At 35.3% G+C, this 13,536-nt stretch overlaps 1 protein-coding gene across 6 annotated transcripts in view; it reads right to left on the minus strand.

Annotated features, from left to right (window-relative positions):
• The window catches only part of ADGRB3 (adhesion G protein-coupled receptor B3), a 466,435-nt gene that overhangs the window by 192,911 nt on the left and 259,988 nt on the right, over window positions 1–13,536 (minus strand). For all 6 annotated transcript variants that reach the window (XM_040598982.1, XM_040598983.1, XM_040598984.1 and 3 more), the window contains 3 exons: window positions 10,065–10,211; window positions 9,248–9,323; window positions 1,473–1,575 (listed from right to left, as the gene is read on the minus strand). In XM_040598982.1, the coding sequence (XP_040454916.1) occupies window positions 1,473–1,575; window positions 9,248–9,323; window positions 10,065–10,211 (326 nt within the window). The remainder of the gene's footprint in view (window positions 1–1,472; window positions 1,576–9,247; window positions 9,324–10,064; window positions 10,212–13,536) is intronic.

The raw sequence follows: 13,536 nt of genomic DNA on the forward strand, positions 1-13,536 counted from the left end.
GTATTTTAGTTCAAAGGTGGTGGTTTTTTTCCTGATATATAGGATTAATTTGTGGTTTACTTCACGACATTACATTTTAGGCTACATTACATTTTTAGTGGAATTTCTGACAGGAACAAAAGCTATGTTAAAGACTGATACTTTCTCTTAATATAAATGACTTAGGTTGGAAACAAAACAAAACAAAACAAAACCCCAAATGTACCTGCCCTAAACAATCTTAAAATTAAACAGAAAAACCATAAACCCCAAAAACTCCACAATTCTTTATGAAAAAACTACTAATCTTACTGAAAGGTAAGGAGTCATCTCAGTTTATGTTCCTCTGTTCCTTTCTTTTTTTTTTCCTTGACTTTGCAGTAAATTTCACTGAGCTGTTCTTTGTAATATTATTTTTCTGGGAACTGAATGGTGAGTAAAAATGACCATTGACCATGAAACAGTCAGTTTCTTCTAATCTTGTGTAAAATGTAAATGATCTAGAGTTCAGAGTTTTCTTCACACATTTGCCCAGAGACACTAATCCAAACTTGCTACTGACTGGAATATTTGGAACTCCTCCAGCTGAATTGTACCTATATGACCACCTGAGCAAATGTTTATAACAAAAAATCACAGCTTTATAGTCTTTTGCATAACAATACTATTTCCTAAAGCTCTAGTAACTAAATTCTCAGTCTTAGTAACATTACAGACAGAGTTTATATGCCATGCCTTCACATAAAATACTCCCACACTTGTTATTTTAAAATTATTTCCCCAATATTGTACATTACAATAATTTCCTGCAAATAGTGTATTTTATTCTCCCTGTGGCTGCTGGGAGATTGCTGATAACAGAAAGAAAAACTGTTAATATTTTTCATATAGTTAGACATAGAATCCATTTTGTTCAGATTAAAAATTATATTCAATGTGAGATTAAAGGATGGAAAGTACAGAATTAAAAATAATTGAACAAAAAATCTCAAACATTTGTAAGAATTGTAAGCTAAATTGGAACCAGAGCATTTTTTTTTTCAAAGTCTGCTACAACAGGTTAGGTAAAAACTGGCTTTTAAATATAAAATAATGAAAGAAAAGAAGGAAAGGCCTGAGTAACTATGCAGTTCTATGACCTATGCAGGGAGCAAAAGGTGAAGCGTACAGCACAATACAACATTTTCAATTGTATGCATCAAGACAGTTAATGGACAATTCTTGGCAGAAAGTGCTGTTTAAATGAAAACCTCAGAACTCACACAACAGCATCTAATTTTTGCATATACACATGCATGAAATAAGTACACATTCCCTTCAAATTATGTTAGACACTTTTCCTGGCTTAAGGTTTAGTAGTTAAACTGGGTTTTATTACCTGATATTTATTAGCAGTTAAACTGGGTTTCATTACCCATTCAACACCACACACCTTTCTCTCATGATCTGGTAAATACTCTTGGAAAAGCATTATCAACTATCCTTGTACTTACATTAGACAGATGGGCCAGTTCTATCTCCAGGAAAGAATCTGTAGTTTTGGGCTCGGGTCGTATAGTAACAACAATGATTTTTGAATTGACAACTGTAAAATTCCTAGGAAAAAACATGTAAAAATGAAAGATTTAACTTAGTATAAGGTTAAATGAGGCTTCTAATGTTACATTTGAAGTATTTAATGAGTATTTTCTGTGACAACTATTCAGGGAGAAAATATATGGAAGTGGTGAAAACATTCACTCATTAAACATGAGAGGCTGAAGAGCAACAATGGTGGCAGAAGCGTCATTCCTTAAAGTACAGTTTCCTAATTAGAAGGGTGTGTTGACGACACAAACATTCTGTCAGTGTTTGAATGCATATCATTTGCTTCTCTCAACATAGACCTACTAGCTGTGTTTTAAGAGACAGTCATTTTTCTTCCGAAGTGCTGTGTCGGACTTTTTTTGACTGTTACCTGTAAAATTGTGAAGATGAATGAGCGCAGTGGAAGATTCTACAGTTGTGCTGATTCTGCACTTGTGAAAAAAACCCTACCAGTTTCCAATTTCTGAGAAATCATTGAATTTGGTACATGAGTGGGCAAATACTTTAAAAAATATAATCCATAGTTGTGCACTGACCGAAAGCCTACCAAACCAAATCAATTTTTTCTCATATGAGAGTGGGTTTGGTCTCATGTTATTGTACTAGGTTACTCAAAATAATAATTTTCTGTTAATTTCTGTAATTAATCATCAATTTCTCTTTTCATGTGAAATGTGGATCAGGACAGACCTAGTATTGCCAAGGTTGTGCTAACACAGGCGTAAAGACATGTTGACATGATGTTCATGTCTGAGATCCTTGCTTCTTATGACCCTCTCAAGCTTAGAACAGCCATCAGTTACCAGCCTGACTGTTTCTGATGATCATTATGGTATTTCCTTTCTATGTAATGCTGCTTTCAACACCTTCTGCTGATTGTACATAAACAAACATGAAACCTCACAGAAAGACTTATTCGCAGGTAGATGTTATCAAAGAATAAACTAGGCAGTTCAGATGCAATTATAATAGACAGTAAAAATATTCTTTTGTTGTTGTTGTTTAATTGCTTATTTTCTCTAGGGAAATGGTATTTAGGAGAGGATTCCATTTTGCTGGATCATTGAAACAGGAATTGCCATGGCTACAGTAATAGAAACTTAACTCAGTGGGCACTTTACTCAGCACACAGAACAAAATTATTCTTCTGGGGCAAGGTATGAATTCTAGTCCAATTTTACTCAGCTGAAACATAATGGAAATATAACAGAAGTGGCTTTATATTTTACTTAATTTCTATTTCCTCCCTTTTGCTGCACTTTAAAGTCTCACACATTGTTGACAAAATCATGTATCTCTATCAGACTAACATGTAATGTTTTGCAAATTTTCAGTGTGTTGCGTAGAGGGGGAGTAATGATGGTACCTTACTGTACATACAGTAGCTGAATATCTAGAAATGTTCCCAAGTAAGGCATAATTAAAAAAACAACAACAAATGAACAAACCCACAAATAAATACAAAATGGATTTCTCTAACAGATCATGACAGGCAGAAATTGAACTTGGTAGCTATTAAAAGATTTTGTCAATTTTGGAAATTCATATAAGATAATGTAAATAATGACACACCTGTACTTGGTCACAGTCAGTCTTTGTGACTGAGAAATGTTTCCTTGCTGTATCTAATTCTGGTACAGCTCTGATGGTTCTAGGGTAAGATCCAAAAGAGTACTTAAGGTGCCTAGATTGTAACCTCGGTACATCAATTTTACCTTAGTCTCTTTAAAACTCTACGAATCCACTTATATTCTCAACAGCCTCTAGCAGACTATTTCACCTGAAAGTAAATGTAACTGGCTATATCGCTGTGAAATTAAATCTGCATCACTTATTGCTGTCCTGTCTGGGCTGAAAGCCTACTTGCATATCTCATATTTAACTGTTTAGATAGTCCCTGGAAGAATACAATCTGGCAAGTATATTCTCAACTCACATAACACGTTACGATGCCATCAAATTAAAGCTTAAAGCATTGTAGTTACAAGACTTTCTCTCAAAATCACAGTGCCATTGATATCTTTCTTGTAGATAATTTTTTAGACAACAGCTTAGTGCTTATTCAGGATTTGAAGTAATCAGCTTCTACAAAATGTCCCAGGAGGTGGAATATGTGAGTTCCAGTCGCTCATGTATTGGGAATGACATAGAATAGGAATGACCTATCTCACGCTTCCTCAGCAACTGCATCATCTTACTGCTTTTTTATGACAGGTGGGGAGTGACTTCACCATTACCTCCTTCTCCCTCATAAAAAAAAATCTAAAATGAACTTGTACAGGATGGTGCTCTGATGACTGTGCAGAAAAATGCACATCAGGGTCAAATTTTGAAATCAATTACTCAAAAAATATATTATATTAAATTCCTTGGGAACTCTGGTTGAATAAATCCTTGAAGATTCAAGATAATGAAGTTTGATTGAGGAAAGGCTCAAGAAGAGCTTCCAGAGTGGCTGTCCATTTTGTCTGTGTGTTATTTATGATGTGAATTAAGAACAATATTAATAAAATATAGTTATTTTACTAAGTTCTTTTTCTATCTGTATACACGTTTTGAGGCTATTCTTTTACATAAGGGTATACATATTGATTCTGTGTGATATGAAACTCATATTTTATTTTCTTTTTAGAGTGTCTCTGTGTTGGTCAAGAAAAATGAACTTATGAATAAGGCATGCTGCTATCTCAAGACAGCATGAAAGAAGTTATAGTTCAATGTGTAAATGTTGTATACCTTACAAAAAAATTATGAATGCCATAGTAGTAATGCTGTGCAGTAAAAGCCTGTCTGAGGTACTCTGTCCTCAGTCTGACAAAGCTGACCTAAGGAAGTTTAAGGGCCTTTTTTGCAGTATAGCACTCGAAGGAGGGGATTAGGAATGATGTTTCAAATGGGGAAAGAGAACATTTCAGTGCAGGAAATTATAGCAGGAAAAGTACAGTGGTTGTTTAAGTGACAGGAAAAAAGTCTTGCTACAGCAAAATCATTGATTCTTTATTTGTTCTTATTTGTTAATGTTAAAAACTATCTCACAATATGCAATGTATTCCTTCAGAGAGCCCAGGAGAGGAATTATACATAATATCTTCTAGATGAGTATAATACTGAGAATCAATTTTCTGTGAACCTAACAATAACATAAACATGCTCAGGGATGCAAGAGCTATGGAAATAATACTCAGTCTATAGTGCTCAAAGTATTCAATATTTCAATATATGATTTTAAAAAAATCCATTTGACATTACAGAAATAGTGCAGTGCAGCAAAGTATCTTAACAAATAGAATCAGATGAATTTTATTTACTTGTGCATGGAAAAAAATATTCTATTTTTATAAGGAAGAACAAAATGCTTTTCTCTTCTTTTCCCTAACCTCTTCTTTAAGCAGCCCTAGAAAAAAATTCTTTGAATAATATACATGTACTACTAGGATTAAACACATGGTCCAAAAAGTTCTATATTAATGTAATTGCCAAGTTCTCATCTCACACTGTGTTTACGAGACCTACTTTTAATAGACTCTATGCCAGTAAAAACAAAAAAAATCAAGGCCATATGGTAAAATGCAGCTAATTTTGGACTTTGTGAAATATATTGTATAGGCTGCCCTAAATAATGAAATCCTACACCTATGATGTACCAGATGGGTATTCTGTGGTTAGGTGTTTTGAAAGGTTTTCCCTAAAGATATATGGAGATATTTTTTATTTATTTGTCTATTTATTTTAAACAAAGAAGTTCCTTGTGATGATGCAGAAGCTTGCACACCTTTTAGTGCTGATATTAAGAAATGTCTTGGAATGTGTGTCACCTTTGCTCTTCTGGAAACTACAATCAAATATTTACTTTGCTCCCACCCTAACTCCTGTGCATCCAGGGACTGAAATCACATGCAAAGTGGTAAAGCTTTCTAGATATTTAACTGTAGCCAGTAGAAATCACCTCTTTATGAAGTTGTCAGGGTGTAAATGATGTGGACTTTGAACTCAAACAAAAGCCCGTTTTACCTTACTTTATTGTTTTGTTTACCTTTATTCCCACTGTTAACATATTTCAGCAACTGCAATTTTATTTAGAACAGTATTGCATAAGATTCTTTTCCAGAATGTTTTTTTAATTCATACATTGTACATAGGCACCATACTTCTGGGTATCATATAAAAAACCTAGATGGTGTTACCTCCTTCCATATTTTACAGGGGTTTTTTCCATACACAATGCTATTGTGGTGTATGTTCAGCACTAATATGGTTATCACAATAATGCCTATTACATGTAAATAAGATTAGTACAGATGATAGTAAGATGATAGTTTTTCATTGCAAAATATAAGCATACAAAAATAAACCTTTTCCAAATGGAGTGGGATGTATAGAAACCTCCACTTCATTCACATACCTGAATGAATGTAAAATGATAAACTACCCCATAAGAACAATTCCTTTAAAACCTGCATTGCTGTTCTAATTTTTGTAAGGAGTCTAATAGCTCAACAAATTCAGCACTAAGCACAGTTGCAGCTTTTTTGCAATTCAGAATTCCATCTGAATGAACATTAAAATGGTTTGAATGCATAAAAATGCATTCAATAGTATTTAGTATCTTCATCAATGACAGAAGACAGTGGGATTGAGTGCACCCTCAGTAGATCTGCAGGTGACACCAAGCTTGGTGGTGCAGCTGATACACTGTAGGGAAAGGATGCCATCCAGAGGGACTTGGACAGGCTTGAGGAGTGGGCCTATGTGAGTGTCATTAAGTTCAACAAGCCCAAGTGCAAAGTCAGGCAGCTGGGTTGAAACAATCCCCAATATCAATACAGTCTGGGGGATGAAGGGGTTGAGAGTAGCCCTGTGGAGAAGGACTTAAGGATACTGGTGGATGAAAAATTGGACACGAGCCAGCAATGTGCACTTGCAGCCCAGAAGGCCAACTGTTTCCTGGGCTGCATCAAAAGAAGTGTGGTCAGCAGGTTGAGGGAGGCGATTCTCCCTCTCTACCGTGCTCTTACAAGATCCCACTTGGAGTACTGCATCCAGCTGTGGGGTCCCCAGTACAAGAAAGGCAGGGACCTGTGCAGAGGAGGTCGTGAACATGATCAGAGGCTGGACCGTCTTTCCTATGAAGAAAGACTGAGAGACATGGCATTGTTGCCTGGAGAAGGGAACACCTTACTGCTGGCTTTCAATGCTCAAAGGGGGCTTATAAGACAGAAAAAGGCATTTTACCAAGGCCTGTAGTCACAGGACAAGGTACAATGGTTTTAAACTGAAAGAGGGTAGAGTTAGAGTAAACATAAGGAAGAAACTTTTTACGAGGGTGGTGAGACACTAGAACAGGCTGCCCAGAGGTCCCATCGTTGTAAATGTTCAAGGCCAGGTTGGACCAGGCTTTGAGCAACCTGATATAGTGGAAGATGTCCCTGCCCATGGCAGGGGGTTGGAACTAGGTGATCTTGGACAGTCCCTTCCAACTCAAACAGTTCAATGATTTTATGAATCTATTAAATCAGTCTGAAATTGTGCCACTGAGGTAGTATTCTAAGGGCATGAGATCGAATTTTGAATATATCTAACATGGGCAAAGAAATTCAGCATGAACACTTTCTGATGACATCAGAGATGTAAACTATAAAAGTTTCAGTATAACTTCATTATAAATATTAAAGAACTTCAGGGAGGGCTGAGGTGCTATTCTCTGAACAAAGAAGAGGCTAGACGTATCTGGGAATATGTGTTATATTTTTATATCACAGATTAATATTGACTTCTATTCCCTATTCAAAAACATAAGAGAAACTAATAGTGCTCATTTCCCCTTCTTGGGCAGCTGAGAATTGGAGTCAAATCATACTGAACCTATTCAGAGAGGCAAAGTGGGATATCTTCGTATTTGAATTTCTAAAGGCTTCCTTTATGAATAGGTATACATAGACTATTAGACCATTTCGCTTTAGAAGCTCACAAAACCTATCTGCGAACTGAATTGTACAGAGAAATGGTCAAATTTGCTGTGTAAATCAGTAACCAGCTGAAAGAAGAATAGATAAAAGCAAAAAAATTCAGAACCAAGATGCGCTTTCTTGTAGTCCACAGTACTTAAATTGCTGTAATTTTATGCCCCTTTTCTGCCCCTATTCCTGCTACTTAGGATGTTACTGATTCTAGGAGATATCTAGAAAGGCCTATTAATCTTACTTTTTTAATGGATTAAATAAAAGCCCTGAAAGGCTTTTCATATAAGCAAATATACAGCGTTTAAGGTTCACGCTTATTTTCTATAAATTGAAAATGTTGATCTGTGAGAGCTGGAAAGGCATGATCATAGACTGTGATTTACAATATAAAGGTCTGAAAGGTACATGGCCACCTCAATACTTTCCTAGGATTAGCAGATTGCCTCTAAATCTGCCAAAAATACTGAGTACAGCAGCTATTTGGATCTGTTTCTTTGAATATAGGAGAAAAGATGTCTCTCACAAACATGTCTTACTTCCTGGCTTATTTCAGGAACTGGCACACAAATGGAAAGTGTTTACTGACGTTTCAGAAGTGGTTGAGATGTCATTTATACAATGCCTTAAGCATGGACAGCTCTCACCAGCACTTCCCAGGCCTCCAGGTGTCCTGACAGGACATCACTGTTCAAATTGTGCTTTACCTCAGAGAGATTTGTGTCCCCAGCATTGCAGCTACTCACTGCACAGCGCATTGCAACTTTACTAGGAAGTTTTGGTTGGTTTTGGTTTTTTTTTTCCTTAGGATGGAGTCTTTTTTGTTTTCAAGTGGATTTTGGCAAAAATCTGCTGGTTTTTCATCCTTAGTTTCAAATCCTGAAGTTTTGGTTAAATAGAACAGGGAACTGTGATATGGGGGCTTCCTAATTACTATCCTTTCTAATTATTGTGAATTCATTAGCAGCTATTGTGACACAATCTGCACCCATTTCTTGTACTGTAAAAGGCCATTAGAAAACAAATGGTGCCCAGGATCATGTGAAATAAGATAGTATTAATGAACCATGAAATGATCTTAACCAGTAATTTGAGAAGAGGGGGTGAAATGTTTGTTTGAAAATTGTCTGTTATCAAGTACAGAAAGAAAAAAGTGAAACAAGAGACCCTCCCCTGTCTTTATGTAGGTGTATGGCCCTCATAACTGACATGCCACAGCTGTTCAAGCACATGCATGTCTTGTACCTACAATGAATCCCCTCTATAGCTCTGCTGTCCCTTATGAATACAACTTGCACTGAAAACGTACTTGAAAAACCATTACTAGAGACTTCTGTAGAAGTAGAGTAGACAACCTTAGTACATCAGGTTATGATGCCATTATTAGATCACTTTTACTAACTGGACAAAGTAGTTTGAAGCACAAGCATAAATGGCCTGAGCACTAATGTACCTCAGTGTGCATACGTCTAAGCAAATATTTCTGTAATTCATATAGATTATGTGAAATATATATTAAACCAATTTGATAAAAAGGTTATTTCCATCATATAAATGACTATGCATGAAGGAGACACATATACACACACATATTTTAAATAACAGGGGGAAAAAACCCAATACTAATATGCAAATAATCTTGGTTTTCTGCTTTTATCCTGACATGTAGTGTAGTTATGATCCCAAAATAGCTTAATTCATACTTTATTTATGAAATTTCTTACCTCAAAGTGGGCAAAATGAGTTCTAAATTTTTGTATAGCACTGCTCCAAGTACAAATACAGTTGATTCATCTAGTTCTGAAAAGAGCAAGAAGAGAAAGATTTTTAAACTCTCCTTCACAAGCTTTGATCAGCATAAAAACCTGTGAATACCATTTATCTTTCTAGTAGAAATTTTATTCTAAATAAACCATCATAATTTTGAATTATATCCTGGAAGGCTGTCATAAAGACGTAGCACTGTCAGGAATATATCAAAAGATTTAAACCAGTGAAAATCATATTTTCAAAAAATCCATCATTGTGTGCAGACATCCATGCTATTTCATTTACCTTTATAATTAAGCATTCTCAAAGACTGTCTTTAGACCTTAATGCCTAGCAAGTAAATTCTCTAATGTCAGATATCTACACCGCAATGGTATTTGTGAATTGTACCTGAAGCCAGGGTAATGTGCCTGCTGAGCATCATTTGGTAAAAGCTAGGTGACCTGTTTGAATGGCCCAGTCTGCTGGAGTGGAACACTTTCAGGGGATTCAGCAGAACTGCACTTCAGGTTACTTCATAACACCACAGGTGCAATCCTGTACACAATAACTAAGCTCTTTGGCACAGAAAAAAATGTCTACGATTTCTCTAGCATTTTTGTTCAAGATGCTAAGCCCCATCATTTCCCTCTGGGATAAGCTGTGGGTACTGGATTTCTTTTGAAGATGGATAAAATAACCACTTTATATCATACAGTGGTCCTATGAGACAAAGACTGAGTTCCCTTCTTAAAGCTAATACAAAATTAACATGCTGATATGCTTTTTTACCTGTTGACATAGGGGTGAAGATATTTTTTGGAATGACGACCCTGTCTTCTGAGTTTCGTGCCCAATCAACCATTCCTTTTCTTCCTTTCATAGGGAAATTGATGTCAGTTAAAACAGATGCAGCAGGAAGCTTCTGAATGCTAGCCACTAGTAAAAGAAATCACAAAATAAAAAAAATTGTTTCATACTTTAAAGCATCATACAATAATAACAGTATAGCAATAACAAAAATTTTAATAATACATTTCAAGAAAAGCAGGAATTTATAGGACATTAGCTGGCAGAGAAAGTGTAATCTTCTGTTTATTATGCACTTGTACTATGGATTAATTGTGTGGCATATAATTTGTCAGCTAGATTCTGATTAAGTTTCTTAACAAGGATTATTGAATGTACTGGTTTATACCCTGAAATTTACACTAAGGACATTGTCATGTCTTCACAGCAAATACTAAAATGATCAAATGTGACAATGAAAGGAAGAGGATACTGCAAATTGCTTTGGGAAACATAACTGCTAGATACAGGCTAATGAAGCAATAACAGAGCTTTTATCCCCTATACAGGCACAATTTCAAGACAGACCCATTAAGGAGATTCACATATTAAAAGACTTCATTGTTTCCACACATATGAGAGTAATATGGTATAGCACTTGATTTCTTTTCCTTGAAAGAATAATTTCAATTCTGAATTATTATTTTTTTTCTCCATCTAAACCCCCCCCAACCCCCCAAACAAGATCAGTATTATATCTGTAACAGACATAGAGAGGCAGAATAAATAGGTATCAAATCTAATAATAGGCAGTTTGGACTTTTGTTTACTCATTCTTATTTTCTCTGTTTTCTAACTCAACTATTATCTGGAAATCACTTTCATCTTTGCTGTGAAATCTAAGTATGACTCCACGGCAACACTCTTAGTGTCTGCTAAGACTCACACTACTTTTAAGGAACTGACAGGGCTGCAAGTACACTCAGAGAGATGATAACACGTCTGGAGCACCAGCTCCATTCTTAATGTAAGCCATGTTGATAGCCATTTCCTGTGCAAGGCTCTTCCTAATCAATTTATGAAGAGGCTAATGCAGTTGGAAGAGTTTGGACATCAGGACTATACTTTGATCTGCATAATGATTCTGCTGCAAGGATTCTGCAAGGGGGCTAAATATAAAGACAATGGGGGACAGCTGTAAAAGCAATCAGAACAGAAAAATTAAAGCAAAAAACCATTAGGTGTCTCATCACTGGATTTTATTTGAAAGGAAACTGTAATTCAAATCCATGAGAAGAGGAAAATTAACAGGCTAACAATGTTAACTCTACAAATGTATTCCTTGATAACTGACTTTTAGTTTCAAATTAGACTGGTTATGTATTATAGAATCACATTAGTGAGGTGGTACTTGAGGTTATTTCAGGGTTTCATTATAAAACTATCATTAGGGCTTTACAATGCTAGTTACAATCCCCTCTGGGCTGAAATTGGCAAATACATTCCCAGACCTTAAGGGGATGCTTAGTCTTGTGAATTTTCAGGTGATATGTGGAGGGAGAGGAGTTCAGGTGTTTCAGAATTATTGGGGCATAAAATGGATTGCATGTTTACACGTGCAATCAATGGTTATACAGGAATACATTAACATTTTAAAAATGGATATTTTTCCATAGTTCTTAAAATGTAGAAAGATTTTTATTTTATTTACCACATAAATAAAATTAAACCCACAGTTATTTAGTTTTCAAAATTAAATATAACCTGTATAAGACAATATTGTTTTTTTTAAAATGCACAGTATTCATCTCTGTATCTACCTATCTATCTAATTAGCTAGAAGAGCTTTAATGTTTCATGCACATTTTGGATGACAGTTCCCTTTATTGAAATAGGAAATCAATGTTATTCAATGGAATTCACTCTGCAAAACAAAAAAACACTTTAGGACTGGATAAATGGTGAGAGTCTAGGACAGTACCTCTCTGGACTCTGTCTATCTCTGTATTTTAAATAGGGCCATTCATCGTGGTACCTAAGCACTACTTAGAACCAAAGTTTCAGAAATATTGGTTAATATTTAGGTGAGGGATAACACAAAACCTAAATATAAAAACATTTGACTTATGGCTTATATGCAATGATTATAAACATATTTATTTATTGGGCTGTGTTAGGTTTATGGTTGGACTCAAAGATCTTAAAGGTCTTTTCCAACCTAAATGATTCTATGATTTCATGATTCTATATATTCTCATTCATGGTGGAGACAAACTTTTCTTCTACTCACAGTCAAGCAATATTTTTTTTTAAAAAAAATTTCACAGAAGATTTTGGATCTCTGCATAGACAAAGAGAGTACAGAGCACATATAGACCAATAGTTGAAACAATTTGCCAAAATGCTTGATCTATATCCTGCAAAGTCTGCCTCTTACAGCTTCGCACAGATTATTAGGTCCTTCTTTAGTCACTTTGCTGAATGATTCCAAGAGGATGTGCCTATAATGTCCAACATGGCACTGATGTTTGATGGTGCAAGATAATTTAATGGAATCTGACTGAAGGCAACTAGTTCAGCCCATCAGCATGGCCAGGTGGACATGTAAAACTGTTCCCACCTCTTCAGTGCCACTGTGAACTGTATTTTTTTGGTAAAAAATCTAATACACACATTAATTATTAGTCTACAACTCCTTTCAACGAGCTTGGAGCAGGACAAGCTGTATTTCCATTGTGAAATGTGGCTTTGTTACTCCCTAACTTAGTTTACATCTGTGTTATGAAATAGTTATTTATTGTGAGCACGAAAATCAGCAGGCCTTTTAGAGGAGAATGTGTATAATTCAGGTGCTGGGTCATTCACATGTCAGAAGCTTAAATGTCAGTTTCTTACACACAGATAGTAAGAGAATGACATGTCATTCACTTTGTACTTTGTTGTATTCTTATGTTAAGTTTGTATTAGAAAATAATGCTCCAAATACTGGAACTCAACAGTTCTGCAATTGCTGCAGAAGGGAAAAACGAAAGTTGAATTTTTTATTTTTTTTTTAATTACCCTACCAAAACATCACATTCTGAACTTGTGATGCAGAAAACTAGCCAATGAGGATATTTACAGGCACTATGGCAGAAGTATTCTTGCTATTTATACACACACAGAAGTTGCATAATACTGGAAAAACAGTCAATGAGAATATTAATAAAAATGAGATTGTAAAGTTAAAAAGAAAGATGAAAAGAAAAAGATAAAGAAAAACTAAACCAAGATTGATCTAAGCAGAAGTTGAAGAAAATCTGCACGTGCCATTTTAAATTAAGGAATTTAAAATATAAAGCTTCCCATGGACACCAAATACAGCAAGTTTTATGGTCTCAGTTAAAACCATATTTGAGCTATTGCTGTACTACATTTTTCTGTTCCAATCTGACTACATGTTCTTGGAATATTTATGCTGAAGACATAACACTGA

The sequence above is a fragment of the Falco naumanni genome, chromosome 6 (genome assembly GCF_017639655.2).
Source record: "Falco naumanni isolate bFalNau1 chromosome 6, bFalNau1.pat, whole genome shotgun sequence".
Taxonomy (NCBI): Eukaryota; Metazoa; Chordata; class Aves; order Falconiformes; family Falconidae; genus Falco; species Falco naumanni.